Source organism: Aethalodelphis obliquidens, unplaced genomic scaffold (genome assembly GCF_003676395.1).
Source record: "Aethalodelphis obliquidens isolate GAN/ISIS:26980383/991018 unplaced genomic scaffold, ASM367639v1 scaffold49, whole genome shotgun sequence".
Classification (NCBI taxonomy): domain Eukaryota; kingdom Metazoa; phylum Chordata; class Mammalia; order Artiodactyla; family Delphinidae; genus Aethalodelphis; species Aethalodelphis obliquidens.
The window spans coordinates 4,919,435-4,937,106 of NW_020837993.1; the positions used below are offsets into that span (position 1 = coordinate 4,919,435).

Below are 17,672 nucleotides of genomic sequence, written 5' to 3' on the forward strand. Positions count from 1 at the left end.
CAAAAAACCATCAATAATGGTGAGTGTGAGAAACTGGTCTAAAACACTAAAGCGCTTGCCACAGCGAGTGTTGGCTGTTATTAAGAAAGTTGGGAGGCCTCACTTTTCCTTTTCTGTGGCCTGATTCAGGGACTTCACTTTACTTCCTATGACAGTGTGGTCGTAAGTTCCACATTTACTACTGAGGTTAGCAGCCAGGACTTTTAAATCTCCTTTGAGCTTTGGAGTTGCTAACTTATAAAAGTCTAAAACTGTAGCCTGAAAGTTGTTAATAAGGAAAGATAAGACTCAAAGGGCTGAAAGGAACTCCTGGTCAAATAAGTTCATCTAACCTCAGGGTTCTAAATGTATGTAAATATCAGTTGGCATGGTAGATTATAGGGAGAGTTCTCTCTGTAACTGCCTTTCACCGCATGAAGGGTTAGTCTTCCATGTTGTTACCCGAGTAGAAAGCTTGCCTCGCCTTTTATGTTAATCCTTAGTGCTCTGCCAGACCCACATTGGGATAGGTATTTGCCAAATGAATATTTAATTTGTACCTTACCCAGGCTTCTTGTTATAATTCACTTTTCCGTAATGATATGTATGCCTGGGTTCCATTTGTTTAATGCTTCCTAAACTATGTAGGACTACTCAAATGTTTACTGGTTACTGGGGAGCAGAGTAGCATAATAGAGATAAAGGTGACTTCTGCCTGGTACCAGTTGAAAATTTTAGAAATATGGTTATTAAAAGTAGATTTTTCCTCCATTATCATTGGGTTTCTTAATCTTGGGGTGGGGTGGGCTGGTTTACTGATGGGACTGAATTAACCCTTTATCTTCTGAAACTACACAGCATTTTTGTGTGTATTTTGTCTCTTACATATATGTACCTTTTTCCGAAAAGAGGATCCTTAGTGTTTCCAGTGTTAAAGTGAGTTCCAAAAGAATTGCCGAATCCTAGGAAGGTCTACTCCGGAATACTGATCAGTTCTTCAATGTTAGAAACAGCTCTTTTTTGAGAAATTAAGAAAAATTCAGGGAAGTTCAAAGAATAAAATTAAAGTTTTCAACAAGTTAGATATAGTTAAAATCCTATTCACCCCTTTTCCCTAGTCACTTTCATGAACTTGGCATATAAAAACCTTGGCATTTTTAAAACGCACATGGTTCATGTAATATATTTTGTGTTTAAAAAAATATGATAGTTTTGAAATTGTCATATTGATATTTATAGATCTGATTCATCCCTAGTCTTAACTGTTGTAGTTAATTGCATAGTATGAATGTTTCACATTTTATTTTTGCATTTTCATACATGAACATTTAGGTTATTTCCTTTTTTTTATCTTATGAGCAGAGCTCTGAACATTTTTATACTTTCCATCTCCTGCACACATTTGATAATTTGTTTAGGTGATATACCCACTGATTAACTCACACGATTCATGCATATTTCTAGGGTAATATGCCAAATAGCTTTCCAAAGCTTCTACTGATTACTTTTTCAGTAATGGTGTATGAGTACTATTTTCCCTAATTTCTCATCATACTTTAATGTTAACCAGACTTTAATTTCTGCCAAGCAGATTAATGTAAAATCATATATTATAAATACACTTCCAAATTACCAGTGAGGTTTAATTACCTTTTTATATGTTTATGGACTATTGCAGTTTGGGTTTTGTAATTGTCCATTTCCTTTGCCCAGTTTTTTATTGGATTTTTCTTTGCTATGTAATTCTTCATATGTTGTATGTATAAATCCTTTGTTGTGTATACATTGTGTATACATTTCTTTTCTCAGTCTCTTACTTGTCGTTGAAACTGGTTTATAATGTAGCTTATTCTTAAGAATCATAGGACCTGAACTAGAGGTGGAGGAGATCTTAAAGATACTATTCAATTTATTTAAGGAGCTACATCCAGTATTTTTTTCATCAGTAAGAAACTCGTGACTTAATCTTTGCCTTTCTATCCTCTTATGACACATAGAAGTGACTTGTCCTGCACCACCCTTGGAATGATTCTGGCCTTAATCTCTTGTTGGGTGGTTTAATAATGTTTAACTGATTATGACAGGGACAGCAACACCACTTAGAGGTTAATAGTAGTGTGGATTTCATAATTCAGGCTGTGGGGCTGGGGGGTGACATACACACACTTGGGCTAGGCCTCTTATGTAAAATGAAGAGAAGGATTAGAGGGGAATGTTTGCAAATGGCACAGAAGTGCTCCACAAATGTTAGCTATTTTAATATTGATAGAACATAGTCTGGAGATAAACTTTATGGAATTCCAGTGTAGATGGCTTTGCGTTTTTACCAGATTTTGCTTTCACCACCACCAACAAAACAAAAAAAAATACAGCTCTGCCAAGCAGTTCAGCCATTTTGTAAGTTTAGGAAAATAAACAGTACCCAGTAAGTGCTGAAATGGCAGCTCTTGGGCCGAGAACCCGCAGGCTTGCTCTGTAGCGAAGTGTTGCTGTGCTGCCCTCTTGTGGTTATCTGGGAAGCGGTGATTAAAAATTAAAAATGGAACAATAGCTATTAATGCTGCTTACTTTCAGAGTCCAGTTGTAAGAGACACTTAATCACTCCATTTTTGCCAGCTTCAAAAAGGATTTTGAACAGATGTCAAATCTTTTTTATCAGTGAGTGAAAAGAAGTAAGCTTTTTTTTAAATAAGCATTTTTCTATTGGAATTGAAAAACTCCCAATTTTGACTTGCCCCTTTTATTTTTGCATTGTATTTCCCTTGTGATGATTGTTCAATCAGAAATTATAAAACTTGTTTGCAACTTAGGTTTTGAGTAATTTTTAGGTAAACTTATTTTTCATGAGGATTCTGTATTTATGGTGGTTAATCATTCCTGGAAATTCCATTTTTAATTGCCTTATAACTGTTAATGCCATTGGAAATCAGGTAATTTTATTACTTTAGGTGAAAGCTTAGCTAAAGGACTACTCACCCACTAACTTGATTTGTCCCTTTTTTCAGTCCTGTGGACATCCCACATCTCCTACTCTAAATCAACATTACAAAGTACAACTTAATATTGATAGTATTTATTATTATCATTCAGCATTAATAGTGAATCTGCATAATATTTCAGGAAATATCCTGTCTTTGGAATGAATAATTAGACCGTCAGTGCCTTAAATGTGAAGGTATTTATAGTTTTTTCCTAAATATTCTTTTTCTCTTTCAACATTTAGAAACTTGTCCTCCTAGAAGTATGCAAATTAATTCATTTATGTCTTTATTAAGGCTTATTTTTAAAAACTTTTTTTCCCCCGAATATTATTTTAGGTCTCTTAAATCTGAATTGTTTTAGAAATGATGGGAAAAAGAAAAACAACACTTGGTCTCACCCTCATTCATATCTTTAGCTCATTTTGTATAGGATTGGGGATACTTAACGTCCCTTGCCTTGAATTTGACTCGTTTGGTTGGATTTTTTATGAACCATTTGAAACATTAAAAAGATTAATACTTACATAACAAATGACTATGAACTCAACCACTCAGCCTCAGTCATAAAACCCACCAATATCATTTTTTTTTTTCCTTTGGTCTGCGTCAGCTCTTAGTTGAGGCGTGCAGGATCTTTATTCGTTGCGGCGCAGGCTCTTCCTTGTGCGCGGGCTTCTCTCTAGTGTGGCGTGCGGATTTTCTCTCTCTAGTTGTGGCGCGTGGGCTCTGTAGTTTGCGGCACGCGCTTAGTTGCCCTGTGGCATGTGGGATCTTAGTTCCCACGGACCAGGGATCAAACCCGCGTCCCCTGCATTGGAAGGTGGATTCTTTACCACTGGACGACCAGGGAAGTCCCCCACCAATATCATTTTCTGATTACATCTACCTCCCTCAACCCCCAGAGGTAAATACAATTGTAAACTTGATGTTTATCTTTTCTTGGGTTTGACTTTCAGAGTTACTAATTTTTTTATTTTTAATTGCACCAGTAAGTAGTTCATGGAATCCACTAGGTACTCAAATAACCCATCTCACAGAGTAAACCACTGTTAGCAATTTGGTGATTAAAACGTATTTATGCACATAGACATAGATGTGTTTATTACCTAAAAGGTGTTATATGTATTTTTATGTTTCCAGAGGTCACTTTCCTACACAAACACAAATACAGAGCTGCACATGAAGGCATATATACAAAGATATTATAGTTTTATTGGTTATAGTGAACAATTTGGAAATCTAAATACTCAGAAATACAGAGATATGGAAGTGTATCACGGATATTTGTTGCTGGTTGGTTAAGAGAACAGTTTAAAAATAGCCTAAATGTTCCGTTAATAAGGGGGCAGTTTAAATAAATGTAGTGTATTCATCCTATGAGGCAGTTCAAAGAGAATGAGATATTCGTATACACACATATGCCCTGATGTGGGAGTTGGCATTGCATGTTTACATCATATTTGCAATGATTTATGTCACAGGTTAAAAGAGGGCACAGGCCTGAGATGATCTAGGACGGAGACCCAAGCCATGGAGGCCAGAGCCTACACCTTTTAACTGTACTTCCTCTTTTATCCTCTTGCCTGGTGACCACCTTCTGAGTGGTCACAGGTGGAGAATAAGTGACTTAAGATGCCTTAGTCAGCTGGACTAGTCAGCTTTCCTGTGCAAAGGACCAAGGAGTCAGTTAAGTATAATGAGGCCTTGTAGGTACTCAGTCGCTGTTACAGGGATGCCTGACTGGTTTTGGATGTTGTGTAACAGGGATAAGGTTTATTTTCTGAGTCTTTAAGGCTTTGAACTCTTGTGGTAAAATAGAATATGAGCTTTTTAGAGCCACACTTGAGGTGGAATTCCTGCTCCCCTCCCCGACTCCCCCAGCACTTTCTAGTTTTGTCATTGACCAGGTTATTTAAAACTTCTCAATTTTTTCATCCTTCACGTGGGAATAATAGTGTCTAAAAGCGTTGTTGTGGGAAATAAGAAAAGTGAACATGTAACGTACTCAGCGTATTGCCTGGCACCTGTTTAGATGATAGGCAATTAATAAATGGTCTTCCCCTTCCAAGGTAGACGCCCTCCCCCTCCATTTATTCTCACTGCTTTCTCATCTTTACTAAAGTCCCCTCAACTGCATTGTGCTTGCTGTGGATCACACTGGACATTCCCAGTGTACTCTCCTGTTCATTATGTGGACATGTTTGTCAAGTGATAGTGCCTCATTTCTAGTTTGGAAGGGAGTGGTGGTGAATAACAAAAATACAAAGCCTCTCTCTCTCTCTTTTTTTTTTTTTTGAGCCTTTCCGGCTTCGTGCCGTGTGTCTTTTATCTCCTGGTTGCTAAACTCGGTGTCCTTTCTGCTGATGTTACTCTAGGTTGTGGGTTGCTGCTTGCCTCCTCCTCTGCTCTGCCTCTCCTAAATGAAAAGATAGTTTTTAAGCGGAAGAGTTGAGTGAGCTGTACACTTTTTTCCTGTAGAGTCCATCAACTTTAGTCTTTTTGCTTTAGAGTATCCTCACTCCTACCCGCATGCCCATGAATTACTTTTTAACTATTGGAGAACAGAGGGTGGTATATTGCCTTCAGTCTTCCCTGGCCGCGCGCGCGCGCGCGCGGCTTCTGCTTTCATCTACCTACTTACCATTGCTCTTTCCTGGGAGGGGTTTGGAATGAGGAAGGGGTGGGGGTGTGTGGAAGCCAATGGCAGTCTTCATTGGGTTAGGCTCTTTGTTTATTCTTTTCTGTTAAGTTTACCAGGTCTGGGACTCACTGCAGGAGATTTCAAGGCAGGAGTTCTGGTTTGGGGTTCATGTGTATGTTTTCATTTGCACCTATTTTTGAGAACCACTGATTGGATAATTGCAACCAGATTGCATTTTTATTCTTTGGGTGACTCTGCCTTGGTTTTGTTTTGTTCTGCATTGGTTGCTTTTCTGTTTGTTTGTTCGTTCGTTTCATTTTGGTTTGGTTTTGTCTCTTAAGGAGGGAGGGACTGATGATGAACAAATAAGACTTAGTGGATTTCAGGCAGAGGGACCTGGTTTCAAATCCTACCTGTGTCATCTTGGGAGAGTTATTTAACTACTTCTGAGCTTCAGTTTTTCCTCATCTGAATGAAGGACAAAATAATATCCCCCTTTTAATTTTTTTTTAAAAAAGCTAATCTATATAAATTAGGTGGCATATGGCATCATGTACCTACTCAGAAAGTGGTAGCTATTAGGGATGTTGAGAATGGGACTAATGACATTGTTTGCAAATAAGACTATAAAAGTGAATTAGAAGATTTTGATCTTGTATTACCAAATTACTATCTGCTGTCATATTAACACTAGGATTTCTATTTTAAAACAGATTTATGTGGCAGTTCTTAAATATTTAAATTTTTTTTTTTTTTTTTTTTTAAGTCATTCAGCATCTGAAGAAGCTTCGGGTTCAGACTCAGGCAGCCAGTCGGAGAGTGAGCAGGGCAGCGATCCAGGAAGTGGACATGGCAGCGAGTCAAACAGTAGTTCTGAATCTTCGGAGAGTCAGTCAGAATCTGAAAGTGAATCGGGAGGTTCCAAATCCCAGCCAGTTCTTCCAGAAGCCAAAGAGAAGCCAGCCTCTAAGAAGGAACGGATAGCTGATGTGAAGAAGGTATCGGCTTTGCTGTACAGTACAAACGTGCTGTCAGCTAGGACCAGCTGACAGACCTTTGTTTCCCATGGAAAACTCCTTAGTGTATCTTGATAATGAAAACTCATCTACAGCCACCTTTTCTAATAATATGCTGTCTGTGGGTCTAAATGGGGAGTGCTTTCTGCTCTACTCGTTAGACACAGGGCTATAAGGAAGATAATTACATAAACCATCAAATTATAGGGCAGAAAGACCAATTTTTGTTATTTTGGTTTTTAACATTTAAAAAAGGTGGTTAAAATATGTATTTTTTAATACAGCACTGAATTATACCAGAGAAAGTCATTCACAGATGATTGTGGAATGCAGTTGTAGTGTGATGGATAATCCCAATTCAAGAATAAGGGTAGTTTTTGTTCTATTGAAGAATGGAAGGAGAAATACTCCTCACAGAAAAGAAATTATCTGTACCTAGGCAATGTAGGTATTTGCTTAACGAGAATCTTCCAGCAGAGGACGCAAAAAGGCAAAAATTGAGTTGCATAGCATTTTTTCATTGATGTCCAAACTTTGGGATGCATCCCTTTTGGGGAAGAATTAATGACTTGGTCTAGTTAGTCGTGAGAAATGCAGCTGATGTTTTAAAATTCCCTTTTGAGAGAATTAAGTTAGAATCACTGAAAATATAAAAAAGATTGCTTTTAGAAATTTAGAAGTAAAATGTCTTAAAGAAACTAAAAGCTTTATGCTAAATCAGTTTTTCTTCTAAAATACAAACCTACATCTGCACACAAAGATTTTTGTAGCGATACAAACAATTTAAAGTTACCTGCAAGTTTTACAGAATAGCTTCAACAATCCTGAAATTAAAAAACAAAAACTGCTTTTATCTCTTGAAACAGAATTGGGATTAACTGTGTTATTTCATTTCTTCTATTCCCAGCGTAGTCATTGCTTAATGGTAAGTGACCCTTAAGAGCTGGTGGGAGGTTGGGGAATGCTGATAGTAGTGTTAGGGATAGGAAAATGAAAGCTGTCCTTGCTAATTAACTCATCACCAGAGAAGTGACCTTCTAACACTCAAGTGTTGTGCTTTGTTGTCTGCTCAGTGTGTGGTGACCTTTCACAAGAGACATTTCAGGTGGTGACCTATTTCAGAAAGACCCTGAATGTCGAAGTACCACTTAGAGATCTTCTCTGAGTGTCATTCAGCTCAGAAATTTACCTGCAGAAGGTCTTGCTTGGCCACCTTTTAACTTTCTTCTGTACAGGGGAGAGTTCTTTACTTGCAGAGAGTAAAAGAAGCCATAGAAAACACGACCTGCGTCAGGTGTTTAAAACTTCGCTGAAATCATGCTCACTGTCTGGAATTCACAGTTTAACTGTAAGACCATATACATATATATATATATATATGAAACTCCCTTTAAAGAGATAAAGGGGAATAAGACTGAGTTTTAAGATAGAAGTACAGCTTTAGGCAGAAATATTAAAGTTAAGGTGATAAGTTCCAGAAAGTTAATAAATACATAGATGAATGTACTAGCCAGTTAGAATGACTGGATTGTGACTTTAAAAATTATTATTCTAAAATGAGCTTCTAAAGAAAGCTCTTTGTTTTCTGTACACACTTCCCTTTCACATGGTAGCGTTTTATTGAATAGTTGAATTAGATATCATTAGCCGTCAAAAGGACAAACAGGAACACAAGATGATTTTAGGATGTATGTATTACAGTATATACTGTGATAAAGTCCCAACAGGTGAGCCAGAATGCCTATCTTTTTAAATGGGAAAACTAATTGATGTAGTGCCATTTAAAGCATTGAGCCACCCAGTTAATAAAAGCTCCATAAATACCTGTGCTGAGTCATTTCATAGCTCTAGGAGAGGTCCAAGAAAGGATGGGGGAGGGGTTGGCAGGCAGCGCTAGAGCAAAGCTCTTTGCTGCCTTCCTTTCTCTGCCCCATTTGTTCAGAGTGTTTGGCATGTGCTGCCTCTTTTGCCTAGATTTCTTTCTGCTTGGTTATTACTGACTCCTGGTTGGGCCTTTTGTCCTCCAACTCATATTATTCTAAGGTTGTTAAGGATTTTCTACTTTTATAAACTGAATTTATAAACTGAGGATGCTGGATTACATGATTATATGGCTTCTGGTTCTAAAATGCCTCTTCCTAGAACATCATGCTTGTTACCTTTGGAGGCCTTGTTTTTCTTCAGCTTACTTGGCTTTTTTTTTTTTTTTTTTTTTTTTTTAAAGGCACTGTTGATTATGTCCTTCCTTGGCTTAGTGACATTATGTGTTTTTGGATCGTCTTTCATCATTTTTGTCTTTTTGGGGGTCCACTTTCCACACATTTCACGATGAGCCTCAACCTGTGGCTTCTCCTCTTGCTTCACTCCAAATATTTTCATGACGTTAGCTGTCACCCGTGTTTCGATGACAAACCCACATTTCTAATCTTGGCTTTTTCAAGCATCTCTTCTATGTGTTTACCTCCTGTTGAGCATCTTCACTTCATTGTTCCACAATCCGTTTAAATTCATTTTGCCTGTAGGTGATCGATTTCATTAAAAGAACACACAACATACCTGTTAATAGCTATCTGTGGGAAGGAGAGTGAGGCTAGGGGTTAGACTAATTGTTAGAGGTGGAAGAAGGGGGGCCTTTTATAATTTTTTATATTTATTGATTTGAGTCTTTTAATAAAATAGTGTCAGTATATTGTGAAAAAAATGTTCTCTTCAACTGATTCCTCTTTAAACTTTGTTTGATCACTAGTGAGGATCCTTACTAAAAATCAGGTCTTAAAGGCAAAGGGTTAACTACTGTTAGAGAATAAAATGAAGTGTGCTAGAGCAAGGGTGCCACTGGGTCTCATTCTGAGAACTTCTAGCTAAACATAAGAAATACCGAATTTGCCTGTATCTGGCATGTTACACATCCTGAGGAATTAAAAAAATATGCAAATGCACTGATTCTTATTTAATGAGAGTTGGTGGTGGGGCCCTGCTGATTTTTTTGAGTTTCTCAGATGAGTCTTGTGCAGTCAAAGCTAAAACTGAAAGCATTAGGGACTTAAAATTCATCAGTAAATATTTTGTCTTTAGTGGAAGCAGTTGTTCTCTTATGTTGCCCTATTATTCAACTGTAAGTTTATATTTTAACAATGGGTAAGCAGTGTGACCTCTAGTTTAAAGCTATTTAGTAATGAAGAGGCATCGTTACAACTTTAATGAGTTCTCGGATAATACGCCTTATTCTTTTTAAAGATGGTCCTTCACTGTCTCATAAACAAAGCTAACAAAAAACCCCTTTTGATATATAACCAAATAACTAATTGAATTCTCTTAAATTGAAATACGTATTCCAGTAATGTAAATAGTAAATGGGGGTCAAGAAAAAACGATTCACGCGTGGTCTATTAATTTTACAGATGTGGGAAGAATATCCTGATGTTTATGGGGTTAGGCGGTCAAACCGAAGCAGACAAGAACCATCACGATTTAATATTAAGGAGGAGGTAAGAAAAAAAAAATGTTTCAAGGTGATACGTTCAGACTCCTTAATTACCTTATCCTTTTTGACTCTGATATGTATTACCATTAACGAGACTGAACTTCAGGCATGGGAGTTAAGTGACTCGAAAGTGAGCTTTCTCAATCTAATACGGAAGAAAAGCCACATGTGGCTTTTAAAAAAATAAAATTACCAGAAAGATCATGTTTTGTGATGCTCTAGTAGAGAGTTAGATCATTTAGAGAGTTAGATCATGTCATGTGAATGCTCTAGTAGAGAGTTAGAGTATTATATAGAACTGGCCTCAAATTCTCTCTCTTTTTTTTAATGTTTCTCATAGTGCAGTTGATTATAGCAAGAAGTTTACTTTTTAAAATACCTAGTTTCTAAATCTTCTAGATTTTGTTACCTGGGTAACTAAGCACATGTAACAATGGAAGTAGTTTCAGATTTACTGCTGAGAAAGGAAGGAGAGTTTGCTTAAATTAAGTATTTTATTTTACCTAAATGGTTTAAATTTGGTTTCCTAGTTCATTTTTAATGTGCAGTATAAAATGTTTAACACATATTTACTCTCTGATCAAATTGTCAGAGATTGAATAGATTGATGGTTTTTAAAATTAGTGTTATGTACTGGGTTCTGTTGTTTCTATAGAATCAGACCTTTTCTCAGTTTGTGTGATGTTTTTACGGAAATCCTCTTAAGTTTTACCTCTATGTTAGGTTTATAGACTGCATTCTGAAGACACGTTCTTTGGTCTCTCAGTGAAATGTCCCCTCTCTGCATTCTTAGGAGAACTTTGCTATTCTTAAATATATAATATCTTTCTGACGAAAGTTAAATATTAGTAGCCAAAGGTTAGTGAGTTTGGGGTAGTAAATACACTTAAAAAATTTAATTGACCGTAACACCTTCATTGCATTTATGGTGTTTTATTTTCAGTGACCTCTGAGCTGGTTTACCTTAGCTACCTTTCTTTTTTCCATGTTTGTTATAACCAGCCGCATCTTTTCTCTTTTGTGTATAAATTAACACATTCTCTGTAGGGCACAAGACTAACAGCAATGGGAGTACTTTGCCAATTTGCTTAACTTGGGAGAAAAAAGAGTTGTTCAAATGTCTGTGACTGTAAAGTTACTTGGCCTTGTACTTTTAGCAGAGGGCTGCTGGCTCATGACTGAACATGCTCTTTAATGAGTCTGAAATGAAACAGGTCCGTAGTCACCGCCTTTAATGGCACACTAAACGTGTGGCATTTTTGTGTGACAGTCTATATCTGCAGCATCCAGTTTGGTCTCCATTAGACATGTGTCTTTTAAAATGTGTATTAATTAAATTTAGGTAAAATGAAAAATCCATTCCTTGGTCACACCAGTCACATTTCAGGGGCTCAGTCACATGTGGCTGCTGGCTGCTCTGTGGGCCACTGCAGATACAGGACATGTCCATCATCACAGAAAATTTTATTGGACTGTGTTCTTTCAGAAGTCAAGCTGAAAAAAATATTTCCTGGCATTTGTGTTCTTTCAGAAGTCAAGCTGAAAGAAATATTTCCTGGTGTTAGAAGTAACTCGGCAGTAACAGACAAATTAATTTTCAAAGCAAAAGAAAAGGGAGCACCACCAATCAGATGCTTAGGTTTCTTTCTGTCTAAAAACTCATATTGAATATATTGAGTAGATTGTTGAACCAGGGGGTAGTGTTATCCCTAAGAACTGTGAATTAAAGTCTGTAATCATTTTTTCCCCCTCACACACTGAAGGCAAGTAGCGGGTCTGAGAGTGGGAGCCCAAAAAGAAGAGGCCAGAGGCAGCTGAAAAAACAGTAAGTCTTTCATGGGGGAAATTACCTGATTTGGTAGTTTGGAGCATGTGAGCATTTCTGGGACTGCCTTCATTGTGTCTGTAGCGCACCCCAGGCCCCAGAGTCCACTTCTGTCTCTTGCTATCTTGGATTCCTGTTCATCTGAATCTGCTGCAGCAGCAGTGGCCTTTGAAGCCCAGGATTCTTAGTTTTTCACATGTAGGTGTTAGGCTACTTTATGGGGCAAACCCCAGCTATTCCATCTGATTTGCCCAGTTAGCCCAATTATTTTTTTTCTTAAAAATGTGCACGAATATCAAACATATAGGCATTTGGTATTCTATTGTAGATAAACAAGGAACACATTTAGATTGGCTGTTTTTCCTATTCATTCGTTCTTTGTGTTGGCATGGCAAAGTTATATTGGTTGGACACCCATTTTAGTATGAAATTTCACATTGTTGTTTCCATGTAGTTTTACTATTGCAGTTCATAAGCCAGAAAATTTTAATTCATGGGCTTAATATGAAATCCCTTTATGATATAGATTATATATTTGTTATTTTAAAACTTAAAAAATTCTACTTATGGTAAAAAAAAAATTTGACTTTTTTTGGGGGGGGAGAAATAATTAAAAAAACCTTTTTTGGGGGGATGTGTGGATCCCTTTGACAAACTGAATTCTACAGCCTGTCTCCTCAGAAGAATACTCAAAACCCTGCACACAAATTCAGGGGGTTCTCATGGTAAACGATTGTCCTTGGCTCCCACTGAGAGCCCCAGTTATATATTCTCTGTTTTAAAGTATTAGTGATCGTTAATTTAAGTGTTTGGCCTAAAGCAAAGTAATGTGAGTTTTTAAAATCCATTTCCTCCTCTCCAAAATAGAGTAATACTTATTCTGCTGACCTAACAGGGTTATTAGAAGCTATGCTAAGAAAAGTCAAGTAGTATTTAATATTGCCCTGCCCACAGGGCATATGATTTTCATTTGTGTTTTAAATATTTCGTTAGAGTTGGAGAAATGATAACTGTAGGCAAGCCTGTACTTCTTGGCAGCTCAGAAGGCTCTTGTTCCCCAGTCCCAGGGCCTGCTTGGGAGACTCTGTTCTCAGCTTCCCAGGCTAATGGCCTTTTGCGGGCTTTTGGGAAGTCCATGCATGTGCTTTTTCCTCCACCGTCTGGCTACATTCTGCTGGTCTCTTGGCTGGAATCTAAATGAGCTGTACTTGAAAACGTGAACTCCTCGTTTTTTTTCTTTCCTTTTTTTGGCCGTGCTGCATTAATTCCCCAACCAGGGATCGAACCCGTGTCCCCTGCAGTGGAAGCGTGGGGTCTTACCTACTGGACTGCTGGGAAGTCCCTGAACTCCTCATTTTAATGGCTTTATCTGGGTGTGGAGAAGCCTTCCATTTTTTCAGTCCCTGTGTAACACATCGGACTTACTCTTTTGACTGGCTTCTGTATTTATTTTCCCTCTTCTATCAATCCTGAGAGCTCTCCAAAGTTGGCAACTCTCAGTGGCCTTCATGGACCATTCTTTCCCTTGAGTAGAACCTTTTCATTCCTTGTGGGGGGTTTGTGTCTTCTGTGATGCTGCTTTTCTACCCCTGGCCGCTTCCATAGGAACTTAGGAGAAGCTGAGGTTCTCCTCATGCTTGTTTATTTGGGCCCTGGGCTGGCCTCACTTCTTGTCATCCTCTGGGCAGCTGGAGAGTACTAGGGCTTATGGGGACCTCTTCCCTTCTAACATTAATTAGAGGAGGTCCTACAACTGCTAAGGCTCAGGTTGCAAGGCATAGCACTACAGGGGCCTCTGTGATCTGAGCAAGGGTAACAGAACCCAGTGTGTGTGCACATGAATTTCAGAATTGAGAGACTCACTAAAAGGGAGTGGAAATTTGGAAATATTAGCACAGAAAAGTGTTTTTCTGAAACCCTGCCCTGCAGATTGTATCACAGATTTTAAAATTTTTAAAAGGAGCCATTTTTAAACTTTTTTTTGGAATTAATTTCAAACTGTAGCAAAATTGTAAGAATAAGAGTAGTACAAAGAATGCCTGTGTACGTTACTGAGATTTACCGTTGGTTACCATTTTTGCACCATTTGCTTTATCGTTGGTGGGTGCTCTCCTTATATATTGCACACATGTTTCAGACTAAGATTCATACATCAAGGTCTTTCACCCCCGAGTTCTAAGTGTGTATTTCCTAAGAATAAGGATGTTTTCTTTCATAAGCACAATACAGTTTTAACGTAAATAGATTTAACATTGCTACAACCCCTTTGTCTAATTTATATTCCCATTTTGTCAGTCAACCCAATAATGTCTTTCATAATATTTTGCCACCCCCAGGACAGGATCCAATCTAGGGTTAAATATATGTTAGTTGTCAGGTTTCATTAATCCAGAGCATGTTCACAGACTTTCTTTGCTTTTATGACATTGACACTTCTGAAGGTACAGTCTTGGAAGGGAGTAACTCTCCTTGAGTCATGTGAATTAGCATTTTAAAAGCTTAGAACAGGAAAACATTTTTTGAATTAGTTGGCAGTGTTGAAAATTGAGGGATGGTATGTAAGAATCTAGATTTCTAGTTTTTGAGAAAAGCTGTCGGTGCTGCCCCATATAACACTGGTCTTTGTAACCTTTGGAGAGCCCGTGAGTTCTCCATTTGACCCCATTTACGGTCCTTACCTGGCCCCAGTGGGTATTTGAGATTGTAACCCCTGACTTAAAGTCATACAAACAAAATTTTGAGTTTTGCTTCACCCACTCATGCTGTTTTGATCATTGAACGCTTTTTTATGTAGTCGCTATTCATGTTATCCTAACTTGTGAAATGTTGTATGGGATTTCTCCTTACTCGTTACGGTCCCAGTAATGCTTAACCCCACTGTACAGTGGTTCCAAAACCCTCTCTCCCAACTGGAATCTAAAAAAGTATTTCAGCTGTAATCATTTGAAGTTATTCTCCTGGGATTTTAGTTATTTCTCCCTTTCCATTGCTTTGAATTGAAAGTCTGTCACAGTCCTGTGACAGTGGAAGAGAATCTTCGTTAGCCCCAGATTTCCCCTTTTCACTGGGAATTGGTACTGAAAGGCATTCTCTACGGGAAAATCTACTGAAAATCAGTGAAGTTAAAGCAACTCTTTCCCTCTTTCCTTACCTGCCTTCTAAAGTGGAGGAGAAAGGAGTTCCCTTCTTTGAGCTCTTAGAGACAGTTAATAGGAAGCCTCAATGGCTCTTGACCAGAGTTTAGGCCCCTTTTATTTAAAAATGGCTTTTGTTCCTTCCCTCCTTTACAGTTCAGATTTGATTTGTGTCCTACCAACCACCTTTTCTTAGTAAAGGAAGAAAACTATACCCAGTTAACTTGCATTCTGACTTTTTCCTATCTATTTATATTGCCTTGAGGCCTCAGTGGCCAAATCTTGGTAGTTTTCTCCCCAGTTCCCAAAATTTTGGCAAAAATTCCATTGATTCCCTTTTAGGGAATCCCATTGATGGCCTCGTAGAGCTGAATCTGGCAATTCAAGTCTCCTTTAATGTATGAAAAATATTTTAATCACGATCTTATATTTTAGACTTCTCTTCATTGTAGCCCAGCATATAATATACAGCTTAGTCAGGGAGTCTCCCTCATAAAATTTGCATTATATGAGAAGCTAGCAAACTAGAAGTGGACATCGGTTTCACCTGTTGGAGAGCCAGGGTTGGGCAGTAATCTTTTTGTAATTGATTGCCTTTTTCACCCCTTATACAAAATGACTTAGTATTGCTGGTTGTAACTTACTTCTTTTCCCCCTCTATTCTGGAAAATTAAAATGAAGTTTGAAGTAATCCAGCCAATTTCAAATACACATACATAAAACTCATTTAGATCTTTTAGGCCTCTGATTGTTCAGATCCTCCCAGAATGTGTAACCCTGGCTTTAATGTTTGCAGATTCTGTGGTCTTCAGTAGGTTATGGTTGAGAGTAGCAGGGTTGGGGATTTGACATGTACCAAACAGCTTGTTCTCCCTGGTCTTGAGTTTCCCCCTACCTGGGAAGAGGCCTTTGAACCAGACAATTTGCTAATTTTTTGTACATTCTTTTTTTTTTTTTTTTTTTTTTTTTTTTGCGTTACACGAGCCTCTCACTGTCGTGGCCTCTCCCGTTGCGGAGCACAGGCTCTGGGCGCGCAGGCTCAGCGGCCATGGCTCATGGGCCCAGCCGTTCTGTGGCATGTGGGATCTTCGCGGACCGGGGCATGAACCCGTGTCCCCTGCATCGGCAGGCGGACTCTCAACCACTGCGCCACCAGGGAAGCCCTTTGTACGTTCTTATATTGGGAGATTCTAAGTCCTCCTGGTTGTCTGTAAGTCTACAAATCTGCAGTTTAACTGGAAAACTAGACTCAACATCCATTCTCTCAGTGTTTACTGCCAGTTTAGTCTCCTAAAGTTATGGAAGTGGACCTTATTAGCTACCTGATATAGATTCTCAATTTCTGGCAGAGTTATGTAAATTACAAATAATACTTGACTGTGGATCTTTCTCATCTGATCTGCTCTCCCTTAGGTCTTACGTGCATGTTCTTTCAAGCTTGTTTCCTGTGAAACCACTTCTTTCCAGTTTGACTGTGTGAGTTCCTTCTAAAGGGTAAACTGTTCTGGACTTGGCCCAAGGGAGACTGTAGCCGTAGGTGCCAATCTCCCAATTGCTGGAGACATCTTCCTTTTTTCCTTCCTGGTCGTCACCATCTATTCCTTGGATTCCTTAGCAGACATTTATTGTACGAGGCTCTAGGCAAGGAGAATAAAGCAGGTTCCCAGAGTATAGTTTGCTTTAAAGAGAGAGTGAAGGATATTAGGTGACAATAGTAGGCCTTAATATCTTACCAGTCTGCTTCTGAAAGCACCCTACCTGTCTGACAGTCTGATAGGACTCATTCTTTAATTATTTCTTTATTTAACAAAGATGTATCTCCATTTGCCTGCCTTTGTGCTAAGCTTCGGTACAAAGATACCCTGCCCACATGTAGTGACCTACTATTAGGTAAATGGATATGAAATGGTAGTGCCAGTAGAACTTGAATAATGTACGTAGAAGTGCTCCACTGCCTTTTCATGGAAGGCTTGAAAAACATTTTTTCCTGTGATGTTTCCACTAATTCAAGTGCAGGGTGGCTCCTGGACCTTTTAGGAAGGTTCTTCCACTATTACTTGGACTTATTCTCCCATGAAGAATATTGATTTGACTTTGCAACTTGGCAAGAGTTGTCTTTAGCATAACCTCATTTTCTATACACAGACCCAGAGACACAATGGTAATTGTTTTGTTTAGAGAGAACCCCAGGTTCTTGCCTATTAAGTTTTTTTTTTTTCCTCTAGATATTTCATGCCCAGTAGCTATTATATATGCTCCTTCCTTCTTCCCTGCAGGTGAGAAATGAGCTGAGTTTATGTGATGTCTTGTTTGGTATTCAAGTAAACTTCAAAAACTGTTTGGGGATAGTAGGGCACCTATAGGGTATGGCTCTCCCAAGTCTTCTACGATCTTGAGGAGCAAAAGAATACCTACTGTATTTAATAATTATTAAAAACTACTTCATTAGTTGAACAGGTTATTTAGTAGGTAGTAGATTTATCATTGAAAAATAATTTTGGGGATTGTTTTCTCAGTGTATTCTAAAGATGTTAAAATAACTAGTATAGTAGTTCTCAAGTCTCTCAGCATCATCTGAATTTGTTAACATTCAAATTTTTAGGCCTCACATT

General features: G+C 38.2%; 1 protein-coding gene across 7 annotated transcripts in view; it reads left to right on the plus strand.

Moving 5' to 3' along the window:
• Nucleotides 1–17,672, plus strand: part of CHD2 (chromodomain helicase DNA binding protein 2) — a 126,184-nt gene that overhangs the window by 12,224 nt on the left and 96,288 nt on the right. For 4 of the 7 annotated variants that reach the window (XM_027083152.1, XM_027083155.1, XM_027083151.1 and 1 more), the window contains 3 exons: nt 6,368–6,599; nt 10,019–10,105; nt 11,865–11,926. In XM_027083152.1, coding sequence (XP_026938953.1) covers nt 6,368–6,599; nt 10,019–10,105; nt 11,865–11,926 — 381 coding nt within the window. Of the gene's footprint in view, nt 1–4,387; nt 4,647–6,367; nt 6,600–10,018; nt 10,106–11,864; nt 11,927–16,473; nt 16,537–17,672 lie in introns of those variants that run through there. The other 3 variants (XM_027083149.1, XM_027083148.1, XM_027083154.1) reach the window with 2 other exon arrangements.